Source organism: Ochotona princeps, chromosome 10 (genome assembly GCF_030435755.1).
Source record: "Ochotona princeps isolate mOchPri1 chromosome 10, mOchPri1.hap1, whole genome shotgun sequence".
In the NCBI taxonomy this organism is placed as follows: Eukaryota; Metazoa; Chordata; class Mammalia; order Lagomorpha; family Ochotonidae; genus Ochotona; species Ochotona princeps.
Window position 1 is genome coordinate 74,234,145 of NC_080841.1, and position 22,827 is coordinate 74,256,971.

Consider the following 22,827-nt stretch of genomic DNA (forward strand, 5'->3'; position numbering starts at 1 on the left):
TTTTATATTTATTTGTTTGAAAAATAAAGTTACAATGGGTGAGAGGGAAGGACAATGAGAGAGAGATCCTCCATCTGCCAATTCAGTCCCCAAATGCTTGCAATGTCCAGGACTGTGCCAGGCCAAAGCCACGAGCCAACAAGTCCCTCCAGGTCTCTCCAACATGAGGGCAGGGATGCCAGCACTTCGGCCACGTTCTGCTGATTTCCCCAGCCGATTAGGAGGGTGCTGCATCAGAAATGGAGCATCCAGGACTCAAAACGTCTCCCTCGTGGGATGCTGCCACTGAAGGCAGAGGAGTTACTTGCTAGACCACAGATTGTGGCTCTGTGATGCCCCAAGCCACAGCCACTCTCATCCATAACTGAAGGGTACACCCAGGTACCTCCATCCATCCCAGTGAAGGGAGCTTTTTGTGCAGACTCAGCACCATGTGTCAACAGCACGAACCCCACTGCGGTTAAGTAAGTCTTCAGTCAGGTGAGCTGCTGGCAGCACTGAAAGTATTTAGTGGTTTAGCCGCACATATACCATGGTATACATAAATTGCTTTCTTTAACTCCAAGGCTAGTAGCGGCTTTGGTTGATTGGCTTTTGGCAGGCCCTGTAATCATAGTGTCTTTCACAGCATCGTGTCGGGCCTTTTCCCAGACTGAGTCATCTGCCCACAGAGTACCCTGGGAAGTAACGCAGCTTAATGTCCCGGGCTACCGAAACTGCAGCCAATTTTGTTTTGTTTTGTTTTGCTGCTGAGTGGTGTGTGCTTTGGGAAGCAGGCTTTGCTCTCCCCCCACCCCCGCCTCTGCTCCTGTGGGAAAGGCACAGTCCACCAGCAACATGTCACGGACTCCATCTTGTGAGTCTCAGGTGTCAGCTGGCCCAATTCATAGAGTGGCCACTGAGACCCCCAGAGGTTGTGTGACCACCCAGGACATCCTGCTAGTAGGCGACCAAGGGTGCACACATTGATTTGGGGGGCAGGCACCCAGTTTCAGTCAACTGGATGTCAGGCAGATGTCACCTGCCCATCTTGACAGATTGTGGGCTACCAAAGATGATGACCTCGACACTCTGCAGGCCACCAGAGGCATGAGGTGACCTCTTTGGTAGTCACCATTCTGATGGAAAGTACACAGGGGACTCTGGGGCTGCAGAGCTGCTCAGTCCCCTCCCCCGCACTCATGTTGGAGAGAGGAGGCGCCCTTTGTAGGAAGAGCCCTTGAAGATGCAGAAATCTAAAACAACTGGGAAAGAATTGAGTGTGGCCGGAAGACCTGTCCCTGTCCAGTGGCCTGGCCTGTTGCGTGATGCTGGCATGATGCTATAGGACCCCACCTGAGATCCCAGTGGAGGAATGCGTTTTTCCTGAAAGCAGCAGAAAGTTGGCAAGAAGCACTCTGCAACTGAGAGGTAGACGAGAGGCTGAGAATTAAGGCCTTCCAGCTGGTGCCATGTCAACAGCCTGTGGGTGTCCCATGCCCCTCTCCCTCCTTCTTCTCCCTCCTTCCCAGGCAGGCGTTCTAAGGGAGACAACCCTTATTGCTGAATGTGCATCTTTGGGTCTCTTAACCTGCAGTAAATCAGATGAATTCCCGTGTGCTTGCTTCCTTAAAAATGTCTTGGTAATGTGTCTTCATTGTGAAGTAACATGCTCAGAAGGAAGAAATGTAAACTTCCCAGTATTCCTCATGGCAGTGACGTCTGCTCTGACCTGTGTCTCACACGGTGCATTGTGAACTCTTCTGTTATTATTGTTAAATGAAAGCCGTACCGTGCTTGGGTCTGTAGATGTGTACAGTGTGGGACATCCTGAGAAGTTCTAGTTTGGTTCAAACTGCAACCCTGCATTCTTTCCCGGTGGATTCTCACGCCCACAGCCATGCACACTCAAGACCATTCAAGTTCAGGTTCCTCTACCATTGCTGTTCTCCTGTCCTTCATGGGCCTGGTCATGGACCTGGCCAACTCTCCATCAGTGGCTGCAGGTGGAGGGCTGCCAGCGCTGCTCAGCTCTGTGTGGCCCACAGGGATGAAGTCACTTGAGAGAGGGACCCAGATCCCCTGCGTTTGCCATGCTCGTATCTCCCACTCACTCAGATTCTAGTGTAGCTGCAACCATCAGGGGTGCCTCAGGAGAAGATTATCTTGGGTAAGCTTATGTGGGTAGCTGGCACTGGGGGCCAGCAGGTTAAGCCTTTGTCTGTTATGCCAACATCTCATAAAAAGCACTAGTTTGAGTGCCGATTGATCCACTTCCAATCCAGCTCCCTTGGAAGGCAACAGAAAATGGCCCAAGTCTTTGGGCCCTACACCCACATGGGAAACCCAGAAGAAGCTCCTGGCTTTGGATCAACCCAGATTTGACCATTTGGAGAGTGAAACCAAGGGTGGAAGATACTTTTCTCCCTGTATGTCTCTCCATCTTTCTCTTTGTAACTCTTCAAAATATTTAAATAAATCTTTAAAAACTGTGATATGTTTAGGAGGGGCTGAACGAGGGATTCAGCATATACACGCACAACACACACACACATAAAAACACATACACACACTCACACGCATATACACACATCACAGACATACCACACGTATATACGTATCACACACCATACACGTATACACACACATGCACATATACACACTCATTTATAGGTAAAATACATAACTATGTTTGTATAATTTCAGTTTCTTTAGTAGAAAAAGAGATGGAGCTCTCACCTTCTAATTCACTCCCTAAATGTGACCTGGGCTGAGACAGCCTAAAGCCAGGATCTGGGAACTCTATCAGGCTTTCTCGCATGGGTGGCAGGGGCCCAGGCCATCACCTGATGGCCCTTAGGGTGCATGTCTGCAGAGAGCCGCAGTCATGAGCTGGGGCCAGAGGAGCAAGCCCCTGGGCCCTGGAAGGAACTGAAGCCAGCATGAGAGAGATTTGATGTCACAGAGATTCTCTGTGGGTGGCTTTGAATCTGGAAGGGACGCAGGTAATATCTGACAGCTGCCATGACAGCCCTCCGGGGCAGGTGAGGGAATGTATGAATGAATGATTGAATGAAATGAATGCTTTTTTAAATAAAATTCTTCTTATTAGAAAGGCAGATTTATAGAGAGAAAGGTCTTCCATCTGCTGATTCACTCCCCAAATGGTCACAATGGCCAGAACTGAACCGATCCAAAACCAAGAGCCAGGAGTCTCCTCCAGGTCTCCCACATGGGTACCAGGTACCAAGGCTTTGGTGCATCCTCTGCTGCTTTCCAAAGGTCACCAGCAGGGAGCTGGGCGGGAAGTGGAGCAGCCAGGACATGAATCAGCACCCACTTGGTATGCAGGCACTTGCAGGTGGAAGATTAGCCAGCAGAGCTATTAATGGTGCCTCCTGACTTTACTCCCGAGGAGGAGAAACTTAGCTTGTAAACTTAGGCTCTAAAGGGGATTACGACAACCTGATAAAGGAATTCTTATTGATAGATGGCATGTTAAGTCTCGTGAAGAGTTAGACTGGTTGTCACAGAAATCTGGCCTCTGCCCACTGGGAGTCTGACAGCCAGGGGGCAGCCATAGCCACTCTGCTTCTCTGAGAAATGTACCTGTGGGCTCAGGCCTCAACCACCTGCTCTGTCTGGGGAAGGCTTATCTGACTGACTTTGGCCTGCTTGGAGGTCAGGGAGCTATCCTTGCTTCTTGATCCTGGTGGGCAATGGGTAGGCCTGGTCCGAACTCTGCTCCGATGCACTTTGGCTGGGCTGCCTATGCTCAGTATCAGGTGCTAGCTCACCACAGCTCCCACATTGCTGCCCTGGATCACTGTGAGCTCTAGCCACATGGACCCCTGGGCAGGTGCTCTAGTCACATGGTCCCTGGCTGTGGGTTCTGGCCACTTAGCCCCACTGGGCATGGGCTCTAGTCACATGGTTCCTGGCCATAGGCTCTAGCCATATGGCTCCCCTGGGTGTGGGCTCTGGTCACATGGTCCCCTGTACGTGGGCTCCGGTAATGTGGCCCCCTGGGCATGGGCTCTGATCACATGGTCCTCTGGACAGGGGTTCTGGTCATGTAGCCCCTGGATGTGGACTCTGGCCACGTAATCCCCTGTGTGTGGGCTCTGGCCACATGGCTGCTTGGCATGCCACTTGAGCCAGAGTAGCCAGATTGGCTCTTAGAGGAAGCTCATTTAGGGGCACTGGCAAAGCCAGAGCAGCCTTCTTGTGGTGCTCCCCAAGAGCTGAAGACTCATTCTGCATCTCTCTCTCTCCTCACATTGACATGCTCAAAAATGCCCTCTGCAGACACCAAGACACCCATGTATGTGGCTGTGAGGACACTGTGCAGGATGGTGAGGAGAGTATTAGCTGATGTGGCTTTAAGAGTCAGGGCCGCATGGTTACTTGTGACTAATTCTGCAATAGGACCACAACTATCCCCCAAAATGTGTGAAGGGGAGTAAGAAACACGACCAGAGTGGCAGGCAATTGGCATAGGTTGGTAAGTTAATGTTTGGGCTGACCACCTCCCATATCAGAGGACCTGGGTTTGAGTTCCAGCTCCCATTCTATTGCAGGTTCCCATTGATGTACACCCTGGGAGGCATCAGGTGATAGCTCAAGAACTTGGGACCCTGCCACTCACATGAGAGACCTAGGGTGAGTCCTGGGTTTCTGGCTTTGGCCCAGCCCAGTCCTGACTCCTGTAAGCCTTTGGGAAGTGAACCAGAGGATGACAGATCTCTGTCTCTCTTTGTTTCTGTGTCTGTATTTCATAAATAAATGAGAATTTCAGAAAATGAGCAGATACTAGAATCAAGTTTTCCCACAATGCAAATCTCGTGGTACATATTGTCTGTCCCCAGAACTCCCCCAGCTCTGGGCTCCTCCCTGGCTGGTGCCAGGCAAAAGCTTTGATGTCAAGAGAAGGAGAGACAGAGCGAAATCTTCCGACCACTGGTTCATTCCCCAGATATGCACTTCAGAGATGAGCCAAACCAAAACCAGGATCCAGGAGCTTCTTCTGGGTCTCCCGTGCAGAAGCAGTGTCCTGAGGATTTGGGCCATCCTCTGCTGCCTTCCCAGGTCATATGCAGGGAGGAGGATGGGAAGTAGAGCAGCTGGGACATGAACCACTGCCCACATGGGATGCTGACACCAACCCTGATGTACTTTCAACTAAAACATAATAGAAATGTAAAATTAATGCAAGAAAAGCAGAGAGTGGTGTGCTACTTAGTGCTCCTAGTTTTAGGTGTTATAAGGATTGGAATTTGACTAGAGTTCGTTCTGCTTTTCACTTGTTTTTTCATGAACATTTTTCTATATTTTAAAGAAATCTTTTGTTGTATCTGCTGTGCAATAGTTAACTAGTGTCCTGTGCTATGCACTTGCATATTTGACATTGCAACAGATCACTTCCATGCAGTAGGTTTCTGGAAGGCTGCTCTGTCTTAGCGGGAGGCTGGGGCCACAGGAAGTCTCATCAAGAGTGTTCATCAGAGCCCTGCCAGCCCGCACAGTGGGTGAGGCGAGTGAGGGTTTCAGCCAGTGCCGCCTCCTACGGCTCCTGGAGAAAATCTGCTCCCTTGGGAGACAGGGTGATGTAAGGCATTTCCAGCACAGCAGCAGGGCAGCCATTGGGGCCGCTCAGCTGGGAATCCTGTTAACGCCTGTGAGCACCATAGAACATGTTTGCACAGGTCAAAGTTACATTAGCTGCCACTGTCATCTCCTCCCCCCTGGTTTATGGTGCTGGATATCACATTTCACCATTATGATCCTGCTTGTGAGGGCAGAGCCGCTTGGAAGATGAACGATGCTACTCCTGGGATCCCTTAGCTGGTGAGGGGATTTGTAGAAAGGAGAGGTGGGGTTTGGGGGTGGTATGGCAGTGCTCCTTGTGGGGTAAGCTCTCTGTCACTTTGGGGGTCTCTGGCTGAGCCCAGAGCAGCCCCTTGACTTGGCAGTACATACCTACAGCATCCTTGGATGCTCTCAGGTGACTGAGTCCATTTCTCATTTTCCCTCCTCTCTACCCCTGGACCAGGCAATTTTTCTAGTACTACAATTCAAACTTTGCTAAAGGAAAAAAAAAAAATCTTTGGGCAGCCCTTTCCAGAATTCTTAGAAGGAAATTTTGGTTGCTTTATTGTTCTTGCAGGAAGCTCAGCTTGTGGTTTCCAGTGGGACTCAAATGCTCTGCTCCCTCACTGGTGTGGGGTGCGTGGGTGGGCATAGGAAAGTACCCAAGCAGATGCCACGCTGGAGAAATTTGCATAACCTCAAACCAGCCGTTTGGTCCCTTGCCGGTCATTTTGTTATTAGAGCTTGGCTAGCCTTAAAGGTTGCCTGTTTTTGTGGGACACAGTGCTGTAATTTGGTACATGGACTAGGCTGCCAGGTTCCTGGTTCCTTTTTCTGTTCTCAGCTCTTCCTCCCTCTGAGACTCCTTCAGGAACAGAATGCACTGTGAAGAGCAGATGCCGGGTGCCCCCACGTGTCATGTACCCACAGCTTGGGGTTCTCTGCTTCACACCCCATCCTGAATCCCAAACTGTAGGAGGGTACCGGGGAAAGTGGACCATGCTCAGTGAGGAGTCAGCACCTGCTCCGCCCTGGCTGGGACTGGGGAAAGCTGTTGTCCTAACACAGGCTGTTTACATCCAGGGAGTCAGGCAGGGAGCAGATTGAGAGAGGCACAGCTTCCAGACAGGCCTGGCCCCTGTTGGGTTCTGGCGTGGACCTCTCTCCTGCTGGAGCAGGGACTACACTTCTTGACCCCATGAGTCCTTGGACACCACACAAACTCTCCTCCTGCTGCTGGGGCAATGCGGTCCCCAGGGAGACTCTAACAGGTGCCTTCATCCTCACCTTGGAGAGGTGCTGCCCTGGAAGCTGGGGATCCTGACATTCTGCAGAGCTGGCTGCCCTTGGAAATGCACAGACTCAGTTTCCTGGGGTGGCTGCATCGCTGGGCCACACACTCGTCCTCTAGGAAGAGGCCACTGGCATGCCGACTGCATTCCCAGCACCATGTGTGCCAGGGAGAGATGCTTACGGAGGGGAGTCAATGTTGACTGCAGAGGGAGGTGTCAGCTGCACCCTCTTGGGCCACGTGCCCTCAGAGCTGCTGGGGGAGGACAGTGGCAACAGTGGCACTCCTGTCTGTCTCAGTGGTCCAGGGTCCTGAAGCTGGCACTTGACTGCCCAGGGACCTGACTGTGGTGAGGAGGGGATTCCCAGTCCCCACTACACACTGCTAAAAATAGCTTTTACCACTGCCAAGCAGAGGGATCCTTGCTACGGAGGGTGTGTGAGCTCAGCACCAGCTGCTTTCCCCACCACTCCTGGCACTGAAGTGGCTGGCGCTCCAATACCTAGGAGGTTACTGTCCTTGCAAGCTGGCCCTGGGTCTCTCAGGAAGACCAGCCCCCACCCCAAATGTACCTAGGAGGTGACCCCCACTCGGCTTTGGCCTCTCAGCGTTCAGCCCATGGCCAGGTTGAAGTAAAAAGCCTGTGTTGCAGCACTGGGCATAGTTCGGAGCAATCCTTGCCCTCCTTGGTTTCCCCCTCTTCCTCTTCCTCCCTCTTCTTTCCTCTCCCTGTTCCTCCTGATCTTCTCTTCCTTCCCCTTTTCATTTTCTAAGAAATATGTCTTTTTTCCATTTCTCTGAAAGGCAGAGTGATACAGAGAAGGAGGGAGAGAGAGCTTTCATTTGCTGGCTCCCTCCCCAAATGAATACCACGGTCAGGAGTGATCTCCCACGCAGGTAGCAGAAGCCCAAGCACTTGGGCCCATCTTCTGCTGCTTCCCCAGCTGCTTTAGCAGGGAGTTGGATCAGAACTAGAGCAGTCAGGACTCAACCAGCACTCACATTGAATCTGGCTTTGCAGGGGACGGCTGCAACTGATGGGCTGCAACTTCACTTCTGCCTCCTCCTCTCCCATCTGCCCTTCCTCCTCCCCCAGGCTCAAGAAGCTGCACAGTCCCTCTGAATGTTTCTAGAGCTTTGTCAGGAGACTGTGGCATCTCCGCAGGCCAGGCCATTGTCATGACAGCATCAGCCACAGCAGGGAGTCCCAGCGGGAACAGGAGCTCACCTGTGTCTATGCTTATATCCCAGCAGTGTCCACCTCACTGCCTCTTCTGGGTGGACCCAGGGTGTATACATGGCCTTGATGGATAAGGTGGGTCATCTTTTACTTGGAGAGCCTGGCATATGTGCTGTGACCAGCAGAATTGCCCTGAGGTACCACTGGGAGCGTCCTATGTGAGCCCCAGGGGTGGATCACGACAGCCGCTGAAGATGCCACTGAGCATGGTGAGGGCTGCCTGGACTCTGGTGTGTGAAGTTGCTAGAACCTTGCATGAGCCATTCTTGGGCCATCTCCAGGGTATCTGAGACCTCCACGACTGCTTATTGTTAGTACTGTCACATGGGGCCCCCAAGGACCAGGCAGTCTGCCTGTAGGGTGAGGAAGTCAGAAGAAGAGAGAACAAGACGGCATGGGCCAGGTGAACCAGAGCCCCTTCCTCTGGGCACACAGGGGGCTCTGCACTGGCCCTGCACTTCTGCCGTCGCCTTCCCAGTTGGGTCACATCGTCACTCACTTTCCCATTTGTCTCCTTCATACGTTGTCATTAACCCTGTGTTCTTTCTCTTTTTTAAAGATGTATTTATTTATTTATTTGAAAGGTATAGTTACAAAGAGAGTGGTGGGGTGGGTGGGGAGAAACAGAGCTCCTTCATCACTGGTTCACTCCCCAGATGGACGCAATGGCTGGAGGTGGGCCAGACCAAAGCCAGGAGCTTCCTCCTGTAACTTGGGCCAACCTCCACTGCCTCCCCAGACACCACGCTGCTGTGACTATTTCCTGCTTGAGCAAAATGTCACCTTTAAGTAGGGGGATGCATGAAAATAGAGCAAGTCACGGTCCTTTTTGAAATAAATTCTGAGCCAATGCTGTGGAAAGGGACGTGATTGGAGAGGAGACAGCTGGGGTCTGCCCTGCGGGGTGTTCTTTGGGAAATCCCAAGTTGAATAGTGCAGGGCCTGTTTGGTGTTCCCTGGCTATCTGTAGGTGTGGAAGGTCACCCATGTGTTATCTGCAAAGGGCTTCAGCTAAGGGAGACGCTGGGGTTCCAGGTAGGCCTTTGTGCCTTTGTGTGCACAAACATGGACAGAGGGACAGGACCAAATCACAGAAGGTCCTTCCCCGGGGCTTCATTTCTCATGTACATCAATTGCATCCCCCCGGGCTTAAGGGGTCCTGTTATTGCTGTGGATCTGACCTGCCAGGTGACGTGTGTATGTGTTACACAGTTCACTTGCCCCTTCCGGCTCAATGTTTCTTCCTGCCATGTAAAGCTGTGGCAATGGAGGACAGACTGCCCTGGTTGAGACTGGTTTCTCAGTCTCTGGCACTCTTACCAGACTAACACTGCTTCCTGTGTCTCTGTGCCAGGTATGACTACGTGGAGGTCATTGACGGAGACAGCGAGCATGGGCGGCCATGGGGCAAGTTCTGCGGGAAGATTGCCCCTTCCCCTGTCGTGTCCTCGGGGCCCACCCTCTTTGTCCGCTTTGTGTCTGACTACGAGACTCATGGTGCGGGGTTCTCCATCCGCTACGAGATCTTCAAACGAGGTGAGTGAGTGTTTGCAGGGTGTTCCCTGGAACTGAGCATCAGCCTAAGGAGCAAAGGCAAAGGCAGGGCTGGCGCCGGCACCCCTTTGTGACTATTGTGAGCTTCCATTGTGAACTTGCTGTGAGCTTCTTCCAATAAAGGGATACTACCCAGTGGATAGAGAGGGTGTTTATTTATTTATTCTTTTAAATATTTATTTTGGCAGAGTGACGGAGAAAGGGAGAACAAGAGAGCTCTTCCATCCACTGCTTCATTTCTCAAATGGTTGCAAAGGCAGGGTCTAGGCCAGGCTGAAACCAGAAGCCAGAAGCCAGGAGCTGCCTTGGTGCCTCCCACATGGGTGCAAGGACCCAAGCACTTGGGCCATCTTTTGCTGCTTTCCTAGGCGCGTTAACAGGGAACTGGATGGGAAGTGAAGCAGCCATGACACAATCCAGTGTCTATGTGAGATGCCAGAGCAGCGTACAGTAGCTTTACCCACTACGACACAATGCAGCTTTACCCACTACGACACAATGCAGCTCTACCCACTATGACACAATGCCGGCTTTACCCACTATGACACAATGCCGGCTTTACCCACTATGACGCAGTGCTGCTGGAAGGGGTGTTTAAAGCAGGGAATAAGCTCTTACGGTGCATGTCCTGGCCACAGGGGCTTTCTTGCTTGCTGCAAAGGCAGACATGCACCCTTTCAGTTTGGCTTCTAAAGACACACTCACTCCCTTCTCCTTAAAGCTAACTGCTTCCTGCTACCCTTGAGGTACCAGAGTTGAGAGCTGGACCTCCCTGGGAACCTGGGTCTGCCCATTTGGCGCACAGCAAAGCCAACTGCAGATTCCCGAGGCAGAAGAAAAGAAATCTTTATTGGGGCAAGCAAGGTGCTAGTGGTGACACTTAATGCCAGGGGTGCAGAGGTAAACAGAAATTGTGGCTGTTGGGGGATACGTTCAGCTCACACGCAGGTTGCTAGCCCCTCTTGGATACATCAGCCACACTGTGTTCCATGGTGCTCCAGCCAGCCAGATGGGGGTGGTTGCTTGCCCTGGGCCTGAGGTAGGTCACTGGAGAAGCCCTCGAGGCAGCGTGGACACCACAGTGTTAGTTGCAAAGGAGATGAGCAGCCCCGGGAATCTGGACTCAGGAAGGCATCTTCAGCATGAGGCTTCCTCGCAGTCACAGATGCATCCGAGGAAACCATCAGCACCGGAAGGGCCAGAAACCAACACTGTGCTTAGCAGATATGCCTCCAAGGCACCAGGGAGGGGACCATGTGAAAATTTCAGCAGCCTGTGGTTGTCGGGGAGAGAAGCACACCCGTTCCTCCCAGGTCTAACACAGTCTTGACCATGAGTATGGATAGGAGGGAGAGCCTTCTCCACAAGGTGCCCAGCCACACACTCAGGACACATGGATTGTGAATAGCGGTACTCAAGTGATGTTCATGTCAACACTGGACCGCGTGTGTGTGTATGTGTGTGTGTGTGGCTTTGCACTAAGAGTTACTTGGCTGCTGACCCGTGTTTGAGACCACTGGGGTGAAAGATGTCAGGGGAGGGGCTCAGAACCTAGGGTTTCCTCAGCTGAAAACATTATGTGGCTCAGGCCACTGAAAAAATTGGGGGAAAATCAGCAGGGAGAACATTGAAGACACCTCCACAGCCGCTAGCTTAGTGGGAGGGGGTGGGGCCTCTCTTTGCTAGCCCAGCCCCCCAATTCAACTCTCTCAGGAGTTCCCCCTGATTAATCTGTGGAAGAGCAGACATTAGTCATTTTTTAACCAGCATCCAAGCCATTGAGGCTGTTACAGAGCCGGTGAGGCCTCTGCAGGGCAGGTGCATGTGGGTATGCAGCCTGCACAGGGGTGGCCAGGGTGGGGACACGTTACCCGTGGCTACCTGGTGCTTTGGGCGAAGACTTTCAGCAGACTCATAAAGCTGTAGTCCTGGGTGCTGAGCCTGCTGCATGAGAACCACGAGCGGAGGTGAGAATTTCTAAACTGGTTACATTTAGAGGCAGTCCTGGGACTCAGGGAGGCCAAAGTATCCCCCATCCCTGGTCTTCAAAGAGGCTTTGCTGTAACTGTTTGGAAATCCTGGTGAGAACTAGACAGCTTTTCTGTTGCGTAGTTAACCCCATTCCCCCATCATCACTGGGGGCTATGAGATTGTCATTTGCAGCAATAGCAGGCACGCTCTTGAACAGTGTCATCCCAGGACCCCACCACCCTGTGTAGTCATCACAGCATGAAGCAGTCCTTGTATCAGATGACCCCTGTGAATGTGGGTTTGACACATGCTCGGTCACAGCCATGGAGGGGCAGGTGTGCTGCCTCTGACCTTGGGATGTCAGCACATTCATGTCGATGTCAGGTGGCACCTGGTGATGTGTTTGGAGCCCTTGCCCCTGCCACTTCATCATGCACCTGTGTCAACACAGCCTGTTTCACATCTCACTTATCAGACCCAGGTGACCTCTGGCAGTCACTGAGCCATGGGGGGGCCTGAACTGCACCCAGCACCTCCCCCGATTCTCTCCTTGGCCTCTATAGCTGCTCTTTCACCAGTATTGATAGCTCTGGGGTTCTTGGAGACCCTCACAGTCAGCGCTCCCTTGCCCTGCCACCCATGATTGTTTTTCTCTGCAACAGCACTGCTCTCAGAATCCTTCTGCACAAGTGGGAAACCAAGGTGAATGCAGTAAATCTGAACTGACTGTCTCAGACCTGTTGCTGGTACTGAAAGAGCCAGTACTGCCTGCCCAGGACCCTGGCTACAGCGACGGTGACTTTCAGATAAACACTGTCCTTGCCTCCAGTCAGGCTTGGGGAAGCTGATCCCAGCAAAATTTTCACACTGTCCTTTTTCTCTTCCACTCCCAGGTCCTGAGTGCTCCCAGAACTACACGAGCCCCAGCGGTGTGATAAAGTCCCCAGGGTTCCCAGTGAAGTACCCCAACAGCCTTGAGTGCACCTACATCGTCTTTGCCCCGAAGATGTCGGAGATCATCCTAGAGTTCGAGAGCTTTGACCTGGAGCCTGACTCCAACCCCCCGGGAGGTGCATTCTGTCGCTATGACCGGCTGGAGATCTGGGATGGCTTCCCTGAAGGTGAGCTAGTGGTGGGGGGTACGACTCAGAGGGACGGTGCTGGGATCTCTAGGAGCATCCTGGTACATTGAATCACTGACACCACCCCTCAGAAGGACAAGCAGATCCACACAGAACAGTGATGATGGGCCCGGGCTAGAGCAGGCCTGGTAGGCTGGCCCATTACCCTGCTCTGCAGGCCAGTGAGCTGGGATAGAAAGAGTGCAGGTATCTGCGTGATGGAACTAAACCCACAAGAGCTTTCCTGCCAGACTGCTCAGCTTCTTTCACTGCCAACCTGCTGGTCATCCTGTCAGCCAGCCATGGACCATCAAGGTGTGGAGACTCAAGATGTCGCTTAAGTCCAATGCTCTGTTCCCAATGGCTGAACCCTGATGGGACTGTAAGGGCTAAATCGCATCTATTACATGTGTGATGTCACAGAAAAATGTCTTAAGAGATTAGGAAAGAAAATGTTTGGTGTTTTTAATTTAGATAAAGCCCTTCTGTTCCCATGTTGTTTCTTCACTGGCACTCTTCAAATACAAGATTTATTTATTTTACTTGAAAGAGTTATGGAGAGAAAGGGAGGGTGAGACAGAGCGAAATCTTTCATCTGCTGGTTCACACCCCAAATGGCTGCAATGGCTGGAACTGGGCCAATACGAAGCCAGGAGCCAGGAGCTTTTTCCAGGTTTTCAACATGAATACAAAAGTCAAGGATTCAGGTCATCCTCTGCTGCTTTCCAAGGTATTAGCAGGGAGTTTGACTGGAAACGGAGTAGCTGAATCTTGAACCGATGTCCATATGCAATGCCAGCATCGCAGACAGGTGATTAGCCTGATACACCACAATGCCAGCCCCAGGTTTTTTTTTTTTAAGTTAGACAGTTACAGAGAGAATCTGAGAGAATCTCCCATCCGCTCTGTCACATCCCAGATAACCGTGACTGGCAGGGCTGGACCAGGCCAACACTAAGAGCCAAAAACTTCATCCAGGTGTCCCACAGGGTTCAGGGGCCACCTGCTGCTGCTTTTCCAGGTGCATTAGCTGGGAACTGGATTAGAAGTAGAGCATCTGGGGCTCAAACTTGCTCTCATGGGATGCCAGTGTCACAGGAGGCTGCTTAACCTGCCTTGTCACAACTCTGGGCCCCAGCTCTGGCAATGTGAATTCTCTGGAGACATCATTACAGCTGCTGCTCCTGCCCTCCTTGTACTTCCACATTGGGAAGATGTTTCCTGAGCACCTAGTACATGCAGGCCACTGTCCCTGCCATAGGGTCATGAAGCTACCTTGAAAGCTGGCCCTGCCCTGTGATTTGTAATCTACCTCCAGCCCTGGGTAACACACAGCATGCTGCAAAATGAATGTACTGCCTATGTGGGACACAGGAAGACGAGATGCACTGGAGGGGTGAAGCAGGAATTAGGAGGAGGGAGCTAGCTTCTGAATGAGTGCTCAGATTGGTGAGTATTTGAAGCAGGTGGGGCTGTGGACTTCTACATGGAGGATGTCCCCCCAGTTCTCCAGACCTGCTGGAATAGACACAGGCAGCACAGACATGCCAGGACCCGAGAGGGCAGAGGGGGCAGCACAGGTGCTTTGTCATGGTTGCACTGCTCGTCCTGTGTTTATGCTGGTTTGTTCTGATCGGCCCGGAGAGCATGGGCTGTACAGCTCAGGGCAGACAGCCCAGCGCTGCTTAGTGCCCCTGTACTCAGAGCCATAAACCACCTGAGAAACAGAGCAATCAGAATCTTCCCTAGAGGGAGGGGGGATCAACAAATGGAGCCACTCTGAGCGGGTTAGCGGTCAGTGAGATTGCCAGCGCCCAGTCCCTCAGCCATGGACACCGCGGCCCAGGCAGAAAGTGCTGATCTCACAGGAGCTCAATGTCTTCTGTGTTTCCACCAAACAGAGTGATGATGGTGATGGGGAGGGTGCTACGAGAACCCCTCTGTGGGTGGTGAGCTTTGCCCAAAACCAGACACAAATGGATCTTCAAGCACTCAGCTCAAACATCTGGCAGATGGCATTGATGAGAATTCTGCCACAATGGCCAGACCAGTCAACAGCGAATTCCCTTGTCTACACGTCACATCTGCTGCCTTCCCTTCCAAAACCTTCCTTCAAGTGGCATCAGAGAAGGAGATGCAGTCAGCTGACCCACTTGGATGCTTTCACAGGGAAGCATGTGGTGACCAGCAACTGGGGTTCCAGTTCGGGAGTCACCGAGCTGAAGCAAGGAGCCGTAGCGCCAGGAGTTCCCAGCCTTACATCTGGTCCTGCAATAACATCAGGGTCTCCCAGGGCAGAGCACCTTGGTGTCCGTTGGTGTCACCTGCCCTGCCCACCTTCCCCAGTGGGATGTCTGCATATCCCTGGGTTTGTGTCCGCTAGTAGACACGCTCCTGTCATTGTGATTCAGCACACACCCTCAATTTCCCCCGCCAGCAAAATCACTCACAGTCTTTGATCGCCTTTCCAAAATCAACAACCAGAAGGCACTGAAGGCTTTTAACCACCCAGCAGTTTTATGTTGCATTTTATCATAAACATTGAATTACACAACCAAGTAATTGAAAGCTGCCCATTGATTCAGATTGACTTTGAAGAAAAGCAGTTGACTCCCAGACTGGAGTGAGCGCCTGGTGGCTTGCACATCTCTCTCTCTCTCGCCTCGAATCTTGCAGCTGGAAAAGAGATGGTGAGGTTTGCCTGTGGTTTGTGGCCAGGAGCCAAGTACAGCTACCCACTTCCCCAGTGGGTGCCCGGACTGACCAATGGAGCTCACAGCCCAGTTCTGGGACAGGCAGGACAAGAGTTTCAACTCAGCCTGACAGGGGAGGGGTTAGCAACATTTGATCTCAGCAATCTCAGGAATGATTCTCTAAAAAGCTAGATTGAGCTCTGCTGTTTAGCTTTCTATGTAAATGAACATTCTAGAAGCAATGGGAGAGGTGTTTGTCACAAATATTGATTCTGAGCTCCCAGGGACTCGCTACCACAAGGCTCACTACCTTAAGGCAAGCATAACTGTTCCCATTTTGCTTTATCTGTTCACACACACACACACACACACCTTATTTTACGGTTCTTGTCCATGGGAGATCGTTGCTCTCGCTTGTGGTCAGAGGTAACAGGAAGCCCACTTGTACAGTTCTGGGGCTGGGGATCCACAGCAGAATTGGAGGATGTGGCATCCCCTCTGCCTGGGAAGGGGTGGCTCCTGAGTGGCCCAGCACCCTTGTTCCTTTCACACCTGGTAAGCTGCCTCAAGCAATAGCTCGGGTCCTCCATGCCCAGATCTAGACTTTTCAGCTGTGCCTGTAGCAGCTTTCCCTTGTTCTTTGGCACTTAAACACACAGAGAAATGGCAACTCCGAAAGTCATGTCCGTGTGAATGCACAAATCCATACACGCACAAGACAGACGCAAGCACCCCCAGCACTCGGGCCCAGCCCGGATCAATACCGCATTAGTTGCTGAGCCGAGGTCCCGCTGTTGTCCAGGAAAGCTCAATACTTCTTTGTATGAAAGTCGAAAAAGCCTTTCACTCTCCTGTCTTGAGGGCTGCTAGCGCAAGCGGCGTGCTGCTATCCGGCGGCAATGTTCTGAGGACAGAGGCAGCTTTGCCCAGCATGGCCTGCACATTATAAACCAGTGAGTCATGGAGACTGTAAATTACGGTCTGTGATACACAAGTTCCCTTCTGTTCCCTCTTTCAAAGAGGCCCCCGGCTAGCTACCCTCCCCTGAGGAACCAGGCGATGCTGGAGGGGGAGGACCAGCACTTCCCAGGGTGGCCGTGGCATCCCCTACATTCTGGGGCAGGATAGGGATTGTGGCAACAGACACCAGCCCAGGGGATTAGGGCTGGGTAAGCGGTTGCCAAAAACTAAGGGGAAAATGACAGAGCCACACGGGTAGAATTTCAATGCTTGAGGCAGAGAGAATGGGGGGCGGGAGAGGGTGTGTGCACGCTGGGCATTCATAATTGCAGACTGGGACAAGGAGACGGCTCCAGCCATACATATGTGTGGGTGGTGTACTTCTCCATGGGAAGACGAGGGTGCTGCATTAGGGATAAGGCCACATCCAAAACGAAAACCTCAGCTGGCCAGAAGAGACTGTGCCCAGGATGAAAGCTGCAAGGACAGTTGGCAGCCAGCGTGCTCCAGGGGACTCAGGTCCCTGACCCCTGCCCACAGACATACAATGCCTGAGTCTCACCTGTGCCCATAGCCCCTGTCTGCCCCCTTGTTCCCTCCCAGGCCATCCCCTGCATTCTCTGTGACAGCAGCCTTCACTCACCAGACGTGTGGCCTCTGCAAAGTAGGGACTTGCCACGAAAAGTGCTCTGAGCTCAATCATGCCAATTACTCTGAACACACCAGGGGTTTCTCAGAGACCCAGGCAGCCCTGTTTTGCAACAGCTTGGCTTTGGTTCCGTTTAGATCCTTATATGGAGAAACCTGGCAGCCATGGGTGGCTCTGTGTGCTCAGGGCTTAGGGGAGCTGGACTGGTCCCTGGGGGCTCCATGGCTCACTGTTGGAGCCCCGTGGGAAGCATGTCCCACCCTCAGCAGCTACAGTCTATAGCCCAGTCTCAGACCCAGGTCAGGGAGCCCTTATGCCTATCTGAGGTCTCTCTCGAGGGATGGATCCATCCCCTATGACCCCCTAGGGTGTGATGCATAATTGAAATGGCCATCTATACCAGAACATCCTCGGCCCAGACTGGCATGTTTCTATCACAAGTAGGGCATGAAAAAGACCTTTTGGTGCTGATCTGGATCGGGGAGTAGAAGGGTTCTCCCAGCAGGTAAAGCTGAAACCTGAAGCTCTGGCATCCCATATGGGTGCAGGTTGGAGTCACTGTTGCCTCCTTCTGAGCCAGCTTCTTGCTAATCTGCCTTGGAAAGCAGCAGAGGATGGCCCAACTACACCCACATGGGAACCCAGCTCCAGCGTTAGCAGCATCTGGGGAAGTAAGCAAGCAGATGGAAGATCTTTCTTTCTGCCTCTCCCTCTTTCTCTGTCATTCTGCCTTTCAAATAAATCAGTCTGACAAGGGAGAAAGAAAAGGAAAGAGGATAGAAAGGGGAGTAAAGAGTGCTGTTTGTTCCCATTTGGGGGTGTCTGCAGCCACTGTGAGCTGGACAGCCACCTGACTTGAACACAGGTGGGTCCCTGCCCCAGACTGTTCAGTGACTTGGGTGTATTGCTTGACCCTGCAATCCTCTCTTGGCTGCTGCTTGCCATGGAATATCACCACTCTCAGATTTCAGAGAGAAGCTGGACAGATGCGCTGCCTGTTGTGTTGATATAAACAACAACAGCAGCACCACGGTCCATGCATCTTAGCATGACCGTGATTCTGAGTTAGTATCCAGTTGCTCAGTATATGAGCAGGGTGTGACCCAGCATCCTGTGCCCAGGTCTGTGATGTTTAGCAGAGTAAGAAGGGAGATAGGATCCCTCTACTGTAACCACTTGGGTTCTCAGAAGCTCTGTCTTGCCCAGGATTCTCTTCGGAGCATGAGTTAGGTTAGGAAGTATGAGGCCCTAATGACCACAGCATCTTGGGAGTCTCCCCCATCCACCACCAATGCTGGGCACACATGTGGTTTGGTCCTGGATGGAGGAGGCCAAGATACTTTCCCATAGCTCCTCCCTCCCTCAAATGGTTCTCCCAGGCTCTGCATCCCACTGCTTTTCTTCCTGCAGACTTGACCCAGGGTGTCCTGTGTGCATTCACCAGCAGGTGATGGCTTCCTGCGGGCTAGGGAGCTATAGGCTGCATCTCTCTAGTGGCCATTGCTCTGGAAGCCGCTCTGAGGTTCTCTGTGTTTCCCTCTTGCCCTCCAGTTGGCCCTCACATCGGGCGCTACTGTGGACAGAAGACGCCAGGTCGGATCCGTGCTTCCTCGGGCATCCTGTCCATGGTGTTCTACACGGACAGCGCCATAGCCAAAGAAGGCTTCTCGGCCAACTATAGCATCCTACAAGGCAGCATCTCAGAAGGTCAGTGTGTGGGCCCATGGGGCTTGTGACTCCCCCTTCTGACCTTGTCCTGAGCCAGAGCCTAATGTGTCTTCCTCTTTCAACTTTTTAAAAAATAAATATTGATAGGAGGAACCATTAGATGCATTTTCTTCCTAAAACTGGCTGAGGAGCCTGCCTGCGGGCCTCCAACCTCATTGTCAGGGAGGGCGGGATGGGAAATGAACACCAGGCTCCATCCAACTTGGGCAGCCCCACTCCCGGGAAGCACAGGCAGGTGTCTGGGCTGAGGAAGACCCCGGTGGTAAGCCATGGCATTCTACTCCCTTGTGTGAATATAAGTGGATTCTTTACACAAGAATCACATTTCAAATTCAGCCTTCACTTTCCCATCCAAGAGGCACATAACCACAGTGATGGTGTTTGTGTCCTCCATTGGCAAACTCACCTCCTTCTCAAAGCTTCTGTCGTTTCCAGCTGCCTTACTAAAGGCCTGAGGGGGAGAAAAAAAAACTATAATGGAAAAGAATAAATCATTTGTGCCTGTCTCTCCCAGCTGCTGGAGCATGACGTAGCTTTGAGAGAGGCCCCAGGGAAGGAGGTGCGGAGACCAGACCCAACCACAGCCCGGCATGCCCTCTGCCATGTCTCACTGGGAATGCCCAGCCAGTGAGACCCCAGGTGCTATGCCTACTTAAATTGTGTGTGGACTTTGTGCAAATAAATGAATTTCCTTTACAAATACCAGCGCTGAACTTAAAAGGGTGCAGCTGATGAAAGAAGAGGCTTATGCTACACGTGCTTCTGTTAAAACAGAGAACAGAGGGACCATGATCCTACTCACCTCTCCCAGGCTCTGCTCATATTGTGCTAAGCACCAAGTCCCTCGGTGACCAGTGTGTGAGCTCTGGCCAAGTGCACACAGCAGGTACACACAGTTGCCGATCACATCTTCATTTCACACTGAGGAAGGCGTGGTGTTCTTTGGGGCCACATGCCCTGCACTTTCCCTACCGTGGAAGCTTGAGTGTCATAGGACACATACGTGTGTTGTGTGCTAATGAGCATGACCGGGTGAAAGGTAGGTACGTAAGAGCAGAAGGCACCAGGAGCTGTGACCTCAGTGCCCCAGGAGAATCTGAATGGCAGAGCCAGTGACCCTTGAACATGAGTTGTCACTGCACAGAGAGACTGTCAGATTTCATTAGATACTGAAGGAAGTGATCCTACAATGTATTTTGTTTATCCATAGCTCTTAGAGTGTACCACAAGTGAGCAGCACATATATGTTATGTGGAAAATGAGTCTGAACTTGCAATACCCCCTGATGAATTTTAAATGATGTTTTGGTCATCCTGTCCCTACTCAGTAGAACTGTTCATCATTGTGATGGTTACTTGTGGACACAGGGTGAAGGTTGACATAGCCTTTGTACAACTCCATGAATGAACTCCACAGTCCACCAGCTTAGAAGGAAAACCATTGTAACCCTACATTCTGCCATGTTTCCCTTCAGATTTCAAATGCATGGAAGCTCTGGGCATGGAGTCAGGGGAGATCCACTCCGACCAGATCACTGCCTCCTCCCAGTACAGCACCAACTGGTCCGCAGAGCGCTCCCGGCTGAACTACCCTGAGAATGGATGGACGCCGGGGGAGGACTCCTACCGAGAGTGGATACAGGTACCTACAAGGTGTGGGTGCAGGTGTGGACAAGTGAGCATACACATGTGGTTAAAGTGTGGCCGCGGGTGTGGACAAGGTGAGCATGCATGTGTGGACAAGATCTGGGTGTGGGTATGGATAAGCAAGTATACCTGTGTGGATGAGGTGTGGCCGTTTGTATGGACAAGGTAAGCATACACGAATGGACAAGGTATGGGTGTGGATGTGGACAAGCGAGTATGCACGTGTGGACGAAATGTGGCCATGGGTGTGGATGCAGGCACAGATAGAGGTAAGAACATGGCCCTATACATGCAGGGTTGAGGAAGACCCTTAGGGCAGAAGCAGATCCCTGAACAGTACCCACAGTTCACTCACTGCTGACATCATGGAGGACACAGGACTGTTAGTCCCATCCAGCGCAGAACCGGAGCATTGACATCGCATTGTTCCTGGCAGGAGGATCTGATTTTTCTTCCCAACTCTGCATTTTTTTCTGTTGATGCCTGCTCTGATCAATTTGGTCTCCCGAGTAATGGACCCCCTGGTGGATGTGCGTAGTCCTCACTTCAGCTGCCAGGTTTCTTGTTTGCACAGGAGTGGAACAGGGAAGGGAGTGTGTCTGTTCTATTCACAGGGCTGTCTGCAATGTGTGTATGGGGCGCCATGCAGGGCCACGGGCTCTGTGCCCTTGTGACTGGCACCTTCTTTCTCCTGACATCCTGCTTCTGCCATATCCACATACTCATGCTAACCCTCCACACTTGTCCTGACGGGGCATATGGGGACAGATTGTCCAGCACTGGGTCCCACTGACCCCTTTCGGGGAGGAGGCAGAGCTAGGTTCATTGCTTAGGATGTCAGATGACAGATTCCCAAGGAGTAGTGTTTCCGAGCAGGGAGAATCTAAGATGATTAATCCTCTGCTTTCCACAGCCCTCTCTGCTTCAGTCCTAGAAGCATAAACACCAGATTTTGTTTTACTTTGGAAAGGTCAATATTAGTTTAACATACACTTAAAGTGAAATGGCCTATTACAGAGACTGAACCCATGTTAACCTCCGAAAGACAACACTGAGAAATGCATGCGCCATGAGAAAAGATGAGGCTCTCACCTCAGGATGGCTGCACCCAGCTATGGATTGAGTCAGAAGGGAAATGAATTGGCCTGTGTCAAAATAGGTCTTGGTGGTGTGCTGTTCACGTCCTCTCAGAGCCTCCAGGAGTCGGGGTGATTGACAGGCATGCCTGCGGGAAGACGCACATTGTGCAGAGCTCAGCGTGTTCCACTCTGGGTCACGCTGGGCAACCTGTGGTAATGCAAGGCCCGTGGCCTCGCACAGGTTCCAAAGCTGCAGTTGCAGCAATTCTACACACCAGATGCGCAGTGACTAAGTGGGCTCTCCCAAGGCACTTGTCTGCATGTCATCCCCTGGAGTGTGACACGGTATGAGATTGTCACAGGAGAAGGAAAGCCTCTGCAGCCACTCCAGCCTTTGTGTCTGGGATGGTCAGGGGGAACAAGGAGTCACCTGGGTTCCAGAACTGGGGGTTGTGTGTCATTCCTCCCCTTGCACCACCGCCACCACCCTGTCCCAGTCGTTAGCCGCTGGACCACCTGCAGATCTGCTCCTCATCTCAGATCAGGACCCAGGAAGAGGACGTGGCCATCTTGTGACTGTCATCAAGGTAGGCAGAAAGAGCACAATGAAACACCCACTCGTGCGACTCTCTCGACTCACATTGCACCCCTGACTCTCCCAAGTATGTCACCCAGCCATGGCTCCACAGGACAGCAGGCATATGGCACCCAGCACATGCTGCAAACGCTTGGAGACAGATGCTGACACATTCATGTTGTGTGGTGTCATCCAAGGGGAGGCATGTGTGTGGCCCAGCTTGTGTTGCATGCTTGGCCTCCTGGCAGTTTAACCCTTAGCATCACCTGCTGTGGCACAGATATCCCCATTGTTAATGTGTGGCTGCAGAAGCATTGACACAAGCTCAAAGTCATAGCTTCAGCTAGGCTGGGCAGGGAGTTCTGTCCCACTCCACACCTACCCCCACCCTGCAGGTGTGCTTGTCCTTGTCACTTGCATCTGCACATGCAAAGCCAAGTCCATCTGAGGACGTGGCCGCCTCTTTCACGGCTTTCCTTGACTGAACAAAGCTATTTCTAGACCTTATAGGCCAGGGCTTCACTCCTCAGTCCTTCCAAAGACAACGACAGGCACTGTTGCCAACTTCCCACCACCTGTTTTGGGATAATTCTGTGTGTTTCCATTCTGAAACTCTTCTAGAAAGGGCTGGCGTGTTTCCTGGGATAGATGCTTTAGGAATGGCCCAGCCAGCCCAGAGGGCAGTAGGTTCAACCTCCAATTACGGGAAGAGAGGATCCCACAACCTACACGCACCTGAGTGTGCCGGGG

The 22,827-nt window shown here is 52.1% G+C and overlaps 1 protein-coding gene across 2 annotated transcripts in view; it reads left to right on the forward strand.

The window, feature by feature from the left end:
• Positions 1–22,827, forward strand: part of NRP1 (neuropilin 1) — a 99,036-nt gene that overhangs the window by 34,355 nt on the left and 41,854 nt on the right. For both annotated transcript variants that reach the window (XM_004588417.2, XM_004588418.2), the window contains exons 3-6: positions 9,454–9,635; positions 12,518–12,745; positions 18,599–18,754; positions 20,250–20,416. In XM_004588417.2, the coding sequence (XP_004588474.2) occupies positions 9,454–9,635; positions 12,518–12,745; positions 18,599–18,754; positions 20,250–20,416 (733 nt within the window). The remainder of the gene's footprint in view (positions 1–9,453; positions 9,636–12,517; positions 12,746–18,598; positions 18,755–20,249; positions 20,417–22,827) is intronic.